The sequence below is a fragment of the Staurois parvus genome, unplaced genomic scaffold, assembly GCF_062004578.1.
Source record: "Staurois parvus isolate SC_StPar_1 unplaced genomic scaffold, SC_StPar_1.0 ptg000639l, whole genome shotgun sequence".
NCBI classification, from domain to species: Eukaryota; Metazoa; Chordata; class Amphibia; order Anura; family Ranidae; genus Staurois; species Staurois parvus.
This window is the reverse complement of record NW_028318435.1, coordinates 4,534,864-4,550,906: the sequence shown is the minus strand read 5'-3', so window position 1 is coordinate 4,550,906 and position 16,043 is coordinate 4,534,864. Positions and strand designations below refer to the sequence as shown.

Here is a 16,043-nt window from a genome sequence, read left to right as displayed (position 1 = left end):
CACTGCACACGCCGAAGTGAAAGCAATAATTCCACTCTATACTGATAAGTTGTAAAGCCCTTTAACGTTGGTGATTTTTTATTATGATTAATAATAATAAACCGGATTTATATAGCGCCAACAGTTTGCGCAGCACTTTACAAAATGAAGGTTGACATAACAGTTACAATAAAATTTGGTACAAGAGGAAACAGAAGGCCCTGCTTGTTAGAGCTTACAATTTTGGGCCACGTATTTATTTTTTTTATCTGTTTTGCAAATGCTAAAAGTTTTGAGGTCTGACATATTTGGTAACTTTTTTTTATATCTTTTATTAGATCTTTATTTTTCCTAAATACTAATGAAAAGAACATCAAATACACACATCAGGATAAATGACACAAGCCATAACAAGCTTCTCCAATGCATCCCTACCACCCCATATCATAATTTCCCTACTTCCCTCATCCCATCCCTTTCCCCCCCAGACTCCGTAAAACCATGCCACTTTTTTAGTTTCTAACCTTTTTCATCTTTGTCAGTTTATATCTGTATTCCCTTCATCCTAGCCCCTTTTCTCTGTGGGCCATTCTTAGCAACTTCCCCCGTACTCATTTACTTCCTTCCCAGTAGTTCATAATACCTTTTAGTTGTTTTAAAGATCAACCACTTACTCCATATTCTCCCACATTTTGCCACTTTATCCTCCTCATATGACACAGCTCCTCCATCCTATAAATATTATCTACTCTTTTTACCAGTCATTCATACTTGGTGGGTCAGGGACCCGCCAGAACTTAGGAATCAGGCCCTTAGACTCACTAATTACATGGTATAGTACCCTGTCCTTGCGTCGTTTTATCGAAGGTTCAGATTTATAAAATAAACAAATCTACGGATTTCTCTGTATAGTAGTCCCACAAATTTCCTTAATATATTGTAATACTTCCTTCCAATATTTTTGTATCTTTTTGGCATTCTCACCATATACGTGTCATTGTACCCTTTCCCCCACAACCTCTCCAACATAAAGGTGAAACCTCTACTTGTTGTTTATGTGCTTTATTCGGTGTAATATACCATCTAGTCATGCATTTTATAATTCATTTCCTCCGTGTTCATGTTTGTCAGCTCGTATGCTAATTTAAACAAATTATTCCTCTGTTGTTCGTTCAACTTTCATCCTAACTCCCGCTCCCATTTCTCCAAGAACTGAGGGGGTGGGTCAGTACCTTCTGTATCCATAAGGATCTTATAGATCTTAGAAGTACCCCATTTCGGGGCTGTCATTATATTCAACAATTTCTCAAATGGGTAGTGCTCCTCCAGCGTCCTCAGTGGTTGTGGGAGTGTCGAAACAAAGTGAGCCAATTGACCATACCTCCATTCATTCAATGTGAAAAATAAATCTGTCCTTTAAATCAGACACTATGCATACTCTTTTAACCGTGTATTCTGATCTTTGATCCATTTCCCAGAGATATTATCCTTCCCTGGTGGGAAGTACTCCGTTCCCACCAAGGGGATCATACCAGAGTTATATTTCCATCCTTTTTGATTGTGCAATCTGTCCCAAACACTAATGTGCAAAACTTGTGGTACCTAAACCAACTTTCCTAACTGCCTTACTCAGCGTTTCTTCCATATTCACCCAACCTTTCCCTTGTGAATTGAATACCCAATCTATTATTCATGGACACATCACCACTTGTTAATAACTCTTAACATTTGGCAACCCCAAACCCCCATTATCTTTTGATGTACACAGCGTCTCATGCTTAATTCTTGGTTTTTTATTAGCCCAAATAAACTTGCAAATCAACGTCTGTATTATCCCAAAAAAGGATCTTGGTATATATATTGGAAGCATATGGAACCTATACAAAATTTGTGGTACTATCAATTTGGTAACTTTTTATTCAACATATCCGCCTCCTTTTATTTTGTACAAAAAAATGGGAATTATGTTTTTGTGCCCTAAAATTGATTACAAGGTCCTTTCAGACAAACTGCATTCACTTCAATCAGCAGGGAATTTATGAACAGATCCCCATACGAATCCTAGCAGAACATCACAATGGATATCCTTTTTGTGACATCCTTGTCTAATTTTTCTTCCCTGAGCTGAACAGAACCACGTTATGTCTTTGGGCAGGTGGATGTAAATTGATGTGAGATGTACTAAATGTTTTTGGGTTTGTTTTTTTTAATTTTGACTTCACATACACTTTAATAGACCATAAGAGAGCAAAAAAAGGGAAGTTTATTGTTGAGATTTAAATACACTGTAAAGTCAATAGTGTTTTAGGTTCTGTGTTTTCTAATATTAAAGTTTGTGTTGCTTGAACATATATGGATTGTTTGAAACTTTTTTGTCTAGCTGAATGTCTTCAATTCTCTTTTTATTTAGAGATGTTATGAACACAAGCAATATCGAAATGGGTTGAAGTTTTGTAAGCAGATACTTTCCAATCCCAAATTTGCTGAACATGGGGGTAAGTGTTGATGATTAAGTGTTTCCTGTATGTGTATTTGTGTTGATTTACTGGTCTAAGAATAACATTTCATTGCCTAATTGTTACAATTAGTGCTACCAATAGCATCACTAAATCTACAGTTTTTCTCTACAGAAACTCTGGCAATGAAAGGATTGACTTTAAATTGTCTTGGGAAGAAAGAGGATGCTTATGATCTTGTACGAAGAGGACTAAGAAATGATCTAAAGAGTCATGTCTGTATCCTTTGCAAACCTTATAATCCTATCCAAGTTGTATTCTTGGTAATGAATCTTATACAATCCTTCTAAGTGGCTTTCAGATCCCGCTTTTTGGTATGCATTAATTGTCTTAAATAGACTATGCACCATTTTAAGAGGTGTTTTTATTTTTAGCATTGGGCATAGTTGTGAATAAAAAGATTTTGTGTATAACTATGTGAATGTTTGTGCATATTGAGTTGGAAACTTTCTTAACTTGCTTATTAAGGCTGGCATGTATATGGATTATTACAAAGGTCCGATAAAAAGTACGATGAAGCCATCAAGTGTTACAGAAATGCATTGAAATGGGACAAAGACAATCTCCAGATCCTTAGGGATCTCTCTCTGCTTCAAATTCAAATGCGGGACCTTGAGGGTTACCGGGTATGTAAATATTTTAAATTTCCTAGTGCACCAATAACAGCATTATGTATCTGACGGCCATTACCTGAGTGAAAAAGTGCCTTTAGATTATTGGGATATTAAATCCTTACGGAATTCTTAATTTTTTTTTAATGTATAATATTTAACTACAGCCTTCTGTTCAGTCTTGCACAGTTATACAGGCTCAACTTCTGTAGTAAAATTACTGATTTCACTGCACATTGTCATCTTTTCACTATGTGCATTAGAAGGCTGTAGCAAGTTAGATAGAGCCTGCCTTATTTTCTGACTGGAGGATGTCCATCACCATCTAAAACTTTTCAGCCCAGCCTGACTCTTCTTGGCCCATCCATGACTCAGCATCACATATGGGCGTTGCCTAATATAAATGCCCAGCAGAACAAACTTCTCTAGACTGATCTATGCCTATCTGAGGCACAGAGACTCAGTAATATCACTGGATCTAAAATAAAGTATGTAATGACAACGAAAAATGTTATTTAAAAATGGCTCTTCTCATGTTGATGAAGGGGGGAGGAACCAGGGAAGACAAAATATAGCAGATTATAAACAGATTAAACTTCAGCTTTAAGTGCACATTTTTCTTGATTTGCAGGAAACCAGGTACCAGTTGCTGCAGTTGAGGCCAGCACAGAGGGCATCTTGGATTGGTTATGCTATTGCGTACCATTTGCTTGAAGACTATGAGATGGCTGCAAAGATCCTGGAGGAATTTCGGAAGACCCAGCAGGTATTGCAACTGGTTGTTGGCTGAGACACAGCAGTGGGATCCGTTGGCCCTCATTATTGTCAATCACAGCCAGTGAGCCAATGCGGAGAGTGGGGGGAGCAGGGCTGAGCTGTGGCTCTGTGTCTTATGGACACATAGAACAGGTCTCGGGAGCAAGCACGCACCATTGCCCCCATAGCAAGTTGCTTGCTATTGAGAACAGTGGCAAAAGAGGGAGTAGCCAGTAGCACCAGCGGGGTACTCGATAAGAGGAGGATTGGGGTTGCTCTGTGAAATCATTCGGACAGGCAATGTGCCACATTTCTGTCCAAATCACGTCATTCTTTGCAGTGCGATTTGGGCCCATTCATTTTGTATGGGCTCAAATTGCACCGCAAAGGTATTTGTTTTAGGTATTGGAGCATTAGTACAAGTACTTGTGCAAATTCTTAGTATCGGTGCAACCTTAACTTTCATCGTATATTCCGGAACACAGGATGAAATGATTCAGGTACATTGGTTATGCTGTTGCATACAGGAAAGTGGACACTGCCAAAACAAAGCTGTGAGGACACCCCAGTATATCCACTTTCACTTCAAGCATGCTTCAGTTTTTTGCTAGTGTCCTAGGAGAATGGATGTCTTCTCTCCTGAGCGGAGCAAGATACTTGTTACTTTTTCTACCTTTACCAAGATATTGTTTTCTACTAGCAAGTTTCTTCACTGCAGAGCCTGCCATCTCTCTATCCTGCTCTTAAACCTCTTAAGGGAATTTTCTGCCAAAGCCTGGATGTGATACAGGCTGTTTGAGTTTGTCACTAAGCTACAGCTCCCTAGTTCCACTCTTTCTGAAGGTCCCGGCCTACTTCTGATTCCATTACCACTAGGTGATGTATCAGTTCATCATTCAAGTTTATGACCTTAAGGCCAAGGTTCCTTATGTTGCACTTCTGTGATCCATAGTACAGCCAGAAAAAGCTTTAGCTATACTTCTCCTATTAATGCAGTTTGCAGATTGTGAACTATTACATAGTTTTGCTCTAATTGTACTGAGGAGAACGGGCATCATCTGATGGATTTGTGCCTTGCTGCCTTCTGTAATTGATAAGCCCTTTTGCTTATATGGGAACCATATAATCTATGTATAATTTTGTAACAAGTTTAGCTGGTTTGTGGGTCTGCAGGTGTTTCAAAGCTTTGTGTTTTCTTGCATGAACCGTCAGAAGGCATAATTGCTGCAAAAAGTAGTTTCTCTGAGAGATTATGCATTTACAAATTTATCTGCCACTGATTATTTTGGTGCAAGGCTTTGGTGGTTTCCTAAGTAAACTTTGACGTTTTACCTCTGTTTTGTTAAAGATAAGTACTTGCCCTTGTAAATAGTTGGTTATTACTTATCATGTTGTGTAAAACTAAAATTGGAAGGCACAATTCCATTTTTTTTTCCATTTAATTTGTTCATGTTTGCTTAAAGAAAGCTTGTTATTTGAGAAACATGGGGACTGTCATTGCTGAGTACCCCTGAAAATTCTGGTTGCCTAGTTGTCATATCTGACCACTTTTTAAATATAAAAAGGGGGGCTTGCAACTTTGACTGTGTTTTCTGATCTTTATATTTGCTTGGAGTTGAATAGTAATTCCAATGGGACAGAATTACCAGTTGGGCAATTAGCTGTCTTAGTGGGTAATTGGCTGTGGCAGCCTGCTTAGTTCTTTTATAGCCTATCCCAGCCATCTTTTTTTTTTCTCTGTTTGGGCATTTGAGTGACACAGTACATCTTTTAACCTTCAGGTTATACTGCTGTCAGGTGGATTGGACACTGGCAAACAGGATAAAAACAACTGTAGATCAGCCTAAAATCTAATTTTTATTTATTTAGTTTAACTTTTAGGTACTGTGGCAAAGTGTTCATTTGCCAGCTTTTTTTAATCTTTGTTACTCAATTTTCCTTGAATTCTTTTTTACGGTACCTGTGACACTCAACTGGGGTGCCAGTTACAGGAAAGCGCAGACAGCCTAGAACATTTTTAGAAGTTCTAAATATTTCCCCATTCTATTAAATTGTTTTTATTTGTTCCTCTTTGAAGGCATGTAGAGCGATGCCACCACTCCATGCCAGTATATAAATCCTTCACCTCTGGAACTCCAGATGCTTAACAAAAGGAACCCAAACATGCTTCACAAATTGAGCAAGAAAGCAGCAGGTTGTACACTGATCATGTCAGATCACATCCAACTTTAATATTAGAGTCAGACAAGCACACTGCAGCCCAGTCTAGGACTTCTTTTATATTTCATCCAGTACAGGCTTGAACGCATTATTGGGTGAAATGATAATAGAGGGGTGGGGCTGCAGCATGCTTTGTCTAAATTTTAATGATGTAGGATGTATTCTGGCATCATTGGTATGTGATTTTCTGCTTTTCAGTTTTAGACATTTCATTAATTTATTGGTGTCAGTCACATAGATGGAAATCTCAACAAGTGTGTGTAGCCCTTACCAACCTGTCTCTGTAAAATGTAGTTTGGGCTCAAGTTTGGCCTAAAAATATCATTACTTTAAAAAACGTTATCTTCCACCAATACATTAACTAGTAGTGATTTTCAGATCTTTAGAACTCCAAGAATGATGATGGTATAGTATAGCTTTCCTCTCCTTCCTTTGCTACTGGCTATATTTGCTAGTTGGCTAAGGCTGTTATCTGGCTAGGGTGTTTTTGACAACTTGTGTGGATAGAAAGTTGGGAAGTTATTGCTGTGGCCATCCTGTTAAGGTTTTTTTGGGTCAAAGTCTGCGAGTGAAATGTTAACTAATCCTTTATTAAAATTTACTAAGCTTATGTCATTTTGGGTTTCTGTATTTTTGAATGTGTTCTGTACAAGGGTTCTCAGTTGTTAAAGTTCTGTGCTCTCTGTTTCTTTTAGACCTCTCCTGATAAAGTTGATTATGAGTATAGTGAGTTGCTGCTTTATCAGAACCAGGTTCTTCGTGAAGCTGAGCTTTTTAAGGAGGCATTGGATCATCTTTCTACATATGAAAAGCAGATCTGTGATAAGCTAGCAGTGGAAGAAACAAAAGGTACATTTTTCAAGTTTTGTGTGCATTGATCTTTAAATCATGTGGATAATATCCAGAATAGGTTGTATTTCTTTGACTTTCAGGGAAGTTGGATTCCTATCGCCCGACGCCCGGGACATGTTGTTCTGGGCACTTGGCAGGTAGTTTCTTTCTACCTTTAGCCCTGCTGCGGGCAAGCAGTAGGGCTCACCTGTCAGCGCTGCCGCCGATTTGCTTCCACACAGTGCCAGCCTCTCCACTACCCCAACGTGAGGTCTCCGGGGCTCCGCATGTCCATCTGCGGGCCCAGCTCACCGTCGCCTAGAGGGGAGGGAGAAGAGTGGATAAGTCTGCTCCCCTTTTTGTGCTGACCTGGAAGTGACATTATGATGTCACTTCTGGGTCCCCGTTGAGAGATTGTAATGTGATCCCCGGTAAAGAGCAATTCCCAGTGGATGTCTCAAAGAGAACCCATCACCAAAAATCATCATATAGGGGACTTTGACAAGTTGGATATCTATATACTCACTGCAACCTCATCTTTTATATTTTACAAAAAAAAAAGGCAATTTATTGCTTTTTTTTTTTTTGTACCAATGCTTTATTTTTTTGGGTCTCTGCTTTTCAGAAAATATATAATGTTTGAGGTTTTATATAATCTTCAGGCCTAAAATTATTTTTTAAATGTGTGCAAAAAAATGCAAAAACGGCTCTGGCAGCAAAAGGGATAAAGTATAAGCCCTGACCCACCCTTTCCTGACGAGCTGCCAATCGGTGCTCATTACACTGCAAGGCCTCTCTCCTCCCTGCTATTCCCCGGGTGCCGTGCTGGAGACAGGCAGGGGGGAGGAAGGAGGAGATAAACAGCGCAATGTTAAAAATATTACACGTTTTTAAATTGCCATAAAGCCTCTTTTTGTTTTTAAAAGCCCCAGACATTCCTAAAATAACCTTCGATTTAAATATGGTTTTGGTTAAATTTTATTTTATTTTTTTTTTTGGACAAGAAGATTGGGGCCCGATTTAGTCCCTGGACAAGTAGTTTTTTAAAAATGTCCACACCCCTGACTTTAAAAATATGTATCATATTTGAAATTTTTTACACCATTGCTTCTGTATGAAATCTTTAATTGAATCTCAAGATAACATCAGTAGCAGTTTACATTGTGGATACATGGAAGTCTCTGTTTTGATTTGAAAAATACTTAAACTATTAAAGTACAGCTGTACCTAAACTATTCAGATGGACTGATGTGTAACTAAACTGGTACTGTCCTTTAACCTTTTGCTGCCGTATACATATATGCAGTACGGTATATCTTGAAAGACAAAACATTTGGGCTTTAGAAACTTCTTGCTGAAGCACACAGTGCGCAGAAGTCACCAACTGTCTTCAGAGTCAATAGCTAAAGACCTCCAAACTTCGTGTGGCCTTCAGATTAGCACGACAGTATGTAGAGAGCTTCATCGAATGGGTTTCCATGACTGAGCAGCTGCATCCAAGCCTTACATCACCAAGTGCAATGCAAAGCGGTGTAAAGCACTCCGCCACTAGACTCTAGAGCAGCGGGGACATGTCCTCTGGAGTGACGAAGCACACTTCTCTGCCTGGCAATCCGATGAACATGTCTGCTGTTAGTGGTTGCCAGGAGAACAGTACTTGCCTGACTGCATTGTGTAAAGTTTGGTGGAGGGGAGATTATGGTGTGGGGTTGTTTTTCAGGGGTTGGGCTTGGCCCCTTGGTTCTAGTGAAGGGAGCTCTTAAGGCTTCAGAATACCAAGACATTTTAGACAATTTCATGCTCCCGACTTTGTGGGAAGAGTTTGGGGATGGCCCCTTCCTGTTCTAACATGTCTGTGCACCAGTGTACAAAGCAAGGCCCATAAAGACATGGATGAGTGAGTTTGGGGTGGAGGAACTTGACTGGTCTGCACAGAGTCTTGCGCAGACTGCGAGCCTTCTCATCCAACATCCTTGCCTGACCTCACTAATGCGCTTCTGAAGAATGGTCAAACATTCCCATAGACACACTCCTAAACCTTGTGGACAGCCTTCCCAGAAGAGTTGAATCTGTTATCGATGCAAAGGCTGGGCCAACTCAATATTGAACCCTATGGACTAAGACTGGGATGCCATTAAAGTTCATGTGCGTGTGAAGGCGCCCCCAATACTTTTGGCAATATAGTGTGTGTGTCTGTGTGTATTTAAAAATGTTTTTATCTAATTCTGAATTTTCTTTCCCCAAATGTTTTTCACTAACCATTTTTTTCTGGTGGGGGGGGGGGTGGTATAAATTTTGGAACTGAGGAATGCACTAAAAAAAAAAAAATCAAACATTTAATAAACTGTTATATCTCCACAACATGTAGGTCTTGAGTGTGTGGGTGCTGAGATAAGGTGTTTAAATATTTTTTAAAAATATATCTGGTGTTATGGTGCTTTTAAATAATACCTAGTTCCTGTTTTGTTTGCTTTTCAGGAGATTTATTGCTGCATTTGGGTCGACTTGAGGAGGCAGCAGATGTGTATCAGGGTTTGCAGGAGAGGAGCCCTGAGAACTGGTCATATTATAAGGGTTTAGAAAAGGCCATAAAGCCAGGTAATTAATCATTATTGTATATATTCAATACTGTTCAAGCTGAATTAAGTCTAAAAGACAAATTACTCGGACAGGAAGGATTCTTATGACAAGAGACCCTATTGGTCTCTTCTGTCATAAATCTTTCTTAATGCCTGTCAGCATTGGTATACACTGAGCTGCACAGATCAGCGTATGTTTGCGGCATGGCTCTGTGTAGTGACAATGTGATTCCAATGTACGGGAGTGATGTCACCAAGGCTGAAGAGCCCTAACCTGAAAAGAAGACCTGGAGAAGAAAGCAGTGCTCACGATGGACTGGAACACTGACAGTGCTGCACTGGAAGAGATCACTAGCTAGGGTAAGTCTGCAACAATGTGCTAATATGCTGGGCATGCTAGTAGATCATGGCTAAAAGCTCCTGGGGCCCAATTTACATTTTTTTTTTTTTTTGTAACGGAGGGTTAATTCTGCATTAAACCTAGAAACCACTACACATACAGTGGAAACAGGTTATAATTTCTTTTGTCAATTACCCTATTGCAGATTTTCTCTCGTTCCTTGTCTGGAAAAAATGCTATCTCCAAAACAGGAAGTAAGGGGAAATCTGTGTAAAGGAGCCCCGAATAGCATAGAAGTAAAGCCTGACAAATGTCCTAAACCCTTCCCACTGAGATTGCTGACTTTCTGATCTTGCTAACTGCCAAGCTGTTATAACTATTCTGTTACTCTAGAACTGACCCGGGGTAAACACGTCGCAAGCAAATTTAGAATATCCTTGTCCTGCATATTGATATCGGGTCAGATACAAGACAATAAGGAAGCAGTGGGTTTTGTATGCCAGCTGGATAATGAGCATGTTCATATGAAGCAAAAAGTGTCAGCCTATGTATTTCTCAGGAGGAGGTTCATTTGTCAATGTATGTCGATGGACATCAGTTTGAGATCATTCAAAATTTGACTGGTGCAATTGACCTGTAGTTGATCACCTCCTAAAATGCATGAACTGCTTGAAGTGGGTTTTGCATTCCTAAAGACTGTTAATAGATCCCAAGTGTGCTCAAAAAATGGTAAGAGTGATGCTCCCGCCTGCTTGCTTCTTGCTCCTCATAGTGACTCCGATGGTAAGCTCTCATTGTGGTAGATCTTGGCTCTGTCCTGCCTATTCCTTTTGTTGCTTCCATATATAAGTGAGCAAAAATGCAAATAGGCTGGATCATAATGGCTGAAGCATGTGTGGCCTTGGTAAACAAAGCTCTTGCCACTGGAGTTTTCAAGAGACATAGGGAAATATTAGGTGGTTGAATTCTCCATTGCCCACCAGAAACTCCAATACCAGTTTTCAATTAAATTGGGCCTTTAAAAAAAATTGAGAGAGACCAGAACCCCCTTGTGAGATTTGCATCTGGTCGCTGCAGCTCGAAATGTAGATCGGTATTGCATTGCTGGAATCCATAAGAAATATGGGGAGAAAATAGATGAGTTTGAAAGGAAATTATAACATTTTGTCCCTAACTTTGCCACTGTAACATTTGCTCTTTAAATTGGTCTGGGTGTACTTGTCAAGAAACTTAACTGCATGTGCAATTAAAAGGAAATATGCAGAGTTGTATCATTCCATGTATTAACTGCTCACATTTCTAGTATATATGATTTTGTAGGCAGGAGTCCTGCAGATTAGTTATCTTATTTGTACTTATGTGCCATATTTTTTAAGCAGACCTTTACTATAAAACATTTGTGTGCATTTGCAGCCACTGTGGAAGAAAGACTGAAGATTTATGAGGACAGTTGGACTAAGTTTCCAAAAGGTTTAGTGCCAAGGAGACTGCCCTTAAACTTCTTAACAGGTGTGTAAAAAGGTCATTATGCTACTACTGTTCAGTTGCTTAGTTGTTTGTTCACCCAAAGCTCTTTGTTTTTAGGTGAAAAATTTAGGGTGTGTTTGGATAAATACTTAAGGATGAACTTCAGCAAGGGGTGTCCTCCAGTTTTCAACACTTTGAGGTTGTTGTACAGTGACAAGGAGAAGGTAAAGTAATAGTTTTTTTGGGTAATGATGACTGCTTGTAGTTAAATATGACTCTTTAGCACTACACTAGAATTGTTTGGGGGGAATCATAATTTAATGCATGCAAAGAAATAGCAATCAAGGGGATGCAGCCTTCAGTGCCTACAATTGTTCCTTGGTTATCCCTAGTCAGCCAAAGTACTTCCTTATGAAAAGTCTATTTGCACAAATGGAAACTAGGTTTCTGACTTTCAAAAGAAAATCAGGGATGCATGGCATATTTTTACCCTCTTGACCTAGCCAACAGGCCTTGATGCAAATTACCAGTATAGGGAATGTGGCAGTCTGTACTATGCGCTGTGTTCTGATTTCTTTATGGATGTATGAGAAATAAACAGATGAGACAGTGTATATTTCAAGTTATGATCAATTTTGGTTTATTGATACAATTACTCATTACATGTGATTCCTTTGTCCTATTGGAATTAATCACTGGTTCATTTCCATGGTACTTCCCAGGTGGAGATTATCGAAGATCTTGTTGTAGGTTATGAAACATCACTAAAAAGTTGTCGACTGTTTAATATTAATGGTAAGTTTAACTCCTATAGCCATGTTTATTTTTTTAATTGTCATTGCTAAGCAAACAGCAGTTTCTAGTGTTGTTAATTGAAAAAATATCATGTTTTCTGTATTCGGCATTAAGATGAACCTGTAATTTGTCCATTCAGTGCCAAGGAACAGGTCCTCTTAATGTGCTACCCTTCATGCCCTCCTGAGTGAAATAACTGATTCTCCTGGGTATGGAGGATCGTGTGATTGCCATCCCTTTCATAATGCAATTTAAGACCAGAATTCTTTAATGGTAGATAATTAATTTTTGATTGGTAGTTATTCTAGACCAGGGATCTCCAAACTTCCTAAACAAAGGGCCAGTTTACTGTCCTTCAGACCTTAGGGGGGCTGTACTATGGTCAGTGGGAGTAAAAAAATGTCCTGGCATCAATGGGAGAAACCGTGCCCCATGTTTAGTTATAAGAGAGGAGTAGTGTCCCATCATCGGTATCAATGGGAAGAACAGTGCCCCGTCGTAGGTGTCACTGAGAGGAATAGTACCCAGTCGTAGGTGTCAGTGGGAGGAATAGTACCCCATCGTAGGTGTCAGTGGGAGGAATAGTACCCTGTCGTAGGTGTTGGTGGGAGGAATAGTACCCCGTTGTTGGTGTGATTGGAAGGAATAGTGCCCCAAGGACCAGATAAAGTAAGCAAAGGGCTACAGTTTGGAGACCGCTGCTCTAGACATATAATCTGTTTGTCTCTCTTATTTCATTGTACAGATGATGGGAAAGAAGAGCCACCAACTACATTACTGTGGGTTCAGTACTACTTGGCACAGCACTATGACAAGATTGGTCAACCATCATTAGCTCTTGATTACATTAATGCAGCTATTGAAAGCACACCAACATTGATCGAACTGTTCCTTGTGAAAGCTAAAATATACAAGGTAGATTAATAACCCTGCTCTGTAACTACGTGACAGCAGAGAAACACACCTTCATGACTTTTGAGATTTTAAAATTGTTTAAATTATTTTTCTCAGAATGTCTTTATTATAATCAGAAAAGACGATCATATGAACATACTGAATATCCTTGTTGAAAAATGTTTTCCTAGTGCCTTTTGAAGGTGTTTGGGTCCATTCACCTCTGTTGGCTCTTTAAGTGTGCATTGTATGTTTTTTTTTTTATTTTATTTTATTTTGAGCAGAAAAGCTCTTATAATTGTGCTAATGCATGTAGAAACTAATTAAAACAATAATTTTTTTAATTTACGAAGAAAATGGCACCTTACGAAAGACTACTTGAAAAGTTCAATGTATAACCTAATTGTTGTATTATGTAGGTTCCATGTTGCCTAGTACATTGAGATTCCTAACAAATTTCAAACCCATGTCTGCAATGCTACTACTTTAATACAGTCTTGTGAATTACCTAAAACTTCCTGGTGAGGGGTTACACAGTCTTCTCCTGGCCTCCCATAATGCACTTCTCTTTGCCTCATTTGCAGTGTCTGAACACTGCCCTGTGCGAAGTAGTTAATAAGTAAAAAAATGTCAGTGTATTGATATAGTAGAAAATCTTCTATTCCATATAAGAGAATTAATTTTTGGGGGGGTCACAAAAAAAAAAAAAGAAACAAGAAAAAGGCATGGACACACCACAGCAGCTACCATCCAAACAATGATTTATTGATAATATAAAATGTCATAGCAAAAATAATATATATCGGTGCCCGCTATTATCATTAAGTCATTTTTGGACATTAGCTGCTGTGGTGTCCATGCCTTTTCCCTGTTTATTTTTTTGGTACAACGGTTTTTTGGTGACACCCTTCCACTTATGCTGTGTATAGCACTGGCACATACTTCATTGGTTAGGGGGCCCCATCAGTGAAGTTGGATTTTTTTTTTTTTTGACTTGGCACAGGTTTGTACAAAAACATGTCAAATTCCAGATACCAGCTAGTCTAGGAGCGAACAAGAAGTGTTTTAGGTATCCAAGAAACGTACTATACTGACAATAATCCGAGATTCAAAAATTATAGGCACAGTATGTCCAATCCTCCCTACAATGTATTTTTAATAGTTATCTGTCTCAAGTGATACAATGTGTTATGTTTCACAGTGGTATTCTCTCTGTTTTTTTTAGCATGCTGGTAATATTAAAGAGGCTGTTCGGTGGATGGATGAAGCTCAAGCCCTGGACACAGCAGATAGGTTTATCAACTCAAAGTGTGCAAAGTACATGTTGAAAGCTAACTTGATAAAGGATGCTGAGGAGATGTGCTCCAAGTTTACAAGGGTATGTATCCTTAATTTTTAAAAAAATGTTATGTCATTCTGGCACATTTTTGTTCTCTGCTTGTAAATTTAAAATAAAATTAAGAAGTTCTTACCATAGTGTTCCTAACTTTGATCAATATATCATAGTATTTTGAGCAATATATTAGTTGAAAGATTGGGAAAAATTGAGAGCACTCCCTTGTTTTTTTCAAGGGCAAAGCAGTGGTAGCATTCAAACTGTTTAAGAGCTGATTTGTAGGATTTTGTCACTCAGCAAGGGGATGGGGCAGGTAACTGAAACTGGGATACAGGTTTTCTGTTTTCATAAACGTGAATAGATAGGCGCTAAAGCAACCATGCAACAAAATTTTAAATAAATCAACTCTCTGCATCTTTTAGCAGATAATAGTACTAAACCAAATGTGATATTACATACTCCCAATAAAATCTAAACAATAATAAACATTTGATGATTATATATGTGATATATATTGATCACAATATATATAGTGACAGTCCCATAAAGATACGTTGCTTTAGACCAAAATCTGTGCGCTTTCACCACGTGCAGATGAAATAAGTGAATTTCTCACTCACCCGAGATGGTTGACCCCAATTCACGTGTTCAATTACCGCATTGTTATAATAGGAATAGGAGACCGACAGCAGGCTCTCCTAGAATATCCCTTCCGTTCATCAGCACATCATAGGTGTTGACCCCAGTTGGATATTGACAAGATTCCAGATATAGCATTAGTGAATGGGCTGTTAGTACCAGGCACTCCTTAACCATAGAGGTGATGCTCCAAGTAGCTCAAATAAATCAAATGGGTTAAGCATTCAAGGTGTAATATTTATAAAAATTACATAGTAAATATACATATAGCTTTACACTCACATGTAAAGGTGCCCAAAAAGACCGGCACCAGTTTGTATAGCTTGTGTGATCCGAAAAAAATGGCTGGTCTTGCATTTTCAAGCCTCGCTTTCGCTCGACCAATTGTGACGTCATGGGAACCCAGAAGTGACAGGATCACGCTTCTACGTATGTTTTTCCTGGTGGCGTCTTCAGGAAGTAAACAAACTTTAAAACAATACCTTCAAAGCAAGTAGTGCAGCAAAATAACATCCCTCCCTTCTCATTACAGGAAGGCACTTCAGCCGTGGAGAACCTGAATGAAATGCAGTGCATGTGGTTCCAGACAGAGTGTGCGCAAGCATATAAATCCATGAACAAGTATGGTGAAGCACTTAAGAAATGCCATGAAATTGAACGAGTAAGTGTACATATAATAAATATATATATATCTCCTAGAAAAGGCAGGTATTCCGTTATATATCACAGCTCAGCTATTTAAAAAGAAGAAAAAAAAAAAAAGTTGCTGTGGCCACCCCACAAATTGGCTGTTTCTTCTACAGGCACCATGGTAAGTGTAGGAAGTGGACATGGAGGATTTGTTGGTCCAAATGTATTTATTTTTATTTTTTTTTGCTATCCTCTTACATCTTATAATCTTCAATTCAGACTTGCTGGAAATCACTTAGCCTTGCCACCTCTATTTTATTTTTTAGGGTAGTGTGGGGGGAAACGACTATTACCACCCTTAATTTGGGGCTATGTCTGTAAATTGATCTGAATTCGTATAAATTCTGCTTAGTGTGCACATAGCTAATATGCATATTATGTTTTGTCATT

The 16,043-nt window shown here is 38.8% G+C and overlaps 1 protein-coding gene across 2 annotated transcripts in view; it reads left to right on the top strand.

Annotated features, from left to right (window-relative positions):
• NAA15 (N-alpha-acetyltransferase 15, NatA auxiliary subunit) overlaps window positions 1-16,043 on the top strand; it is a 59,264-nt gene that overhangs the window by 14,723 nt on the left and 28,498 nt on the right. Inside the window, exons 2-13 of one of the 2 annotated variants that reach the window (XM_089693904.1) lie at window positions 2,390-2,474; window positions 2,610-2,714; window positions 2,964-3,121; window positions 3,738-3,872; window positions 6,778-6,931; window positions 9,392-9,511; window positions 11,246-11,341; window positions 11,417-11,523; window positions 12,022-12,094; window positions 12,843-13,009; window positions 14,214-14,366; window positions 15,496-15,624. In XM_089693904.1, the coding sequence (XP_089550030.1) occupies window positions 2,390-2,474; window positions 2,610-2,714; window positions 2,964-3,121; window positions 3,738-3,872; window positions 6,778-6,931; window positions 9,392-9,511; window positions 11,246-11,341; window positions 11,417-11,523; window positions 12,022-12,094; window positions 12,843-13,009; window positions 14,214-14,366; window positions 15,496-15,624 (1,482 nt within the window). Of the gene's footprint in view, window positions 1-2,389; window positions 2,475-2,609; window positions 2,715-2,963; window positions 3,122-3,737; window positions 3,873-6,777; window positions 6,932-9,391; window positions 9,512-11,245; window positions 11,342-11,416; window positions 11,524-12,021; window positions 12,095-12,839; window positions 13,010-14,213; window positions 14,367-15,495; window positions 15,625-16,043 lie in introns of both variants that reach the window. The other variant, XM_089693903.1, reaches the window with a different exon arrangement.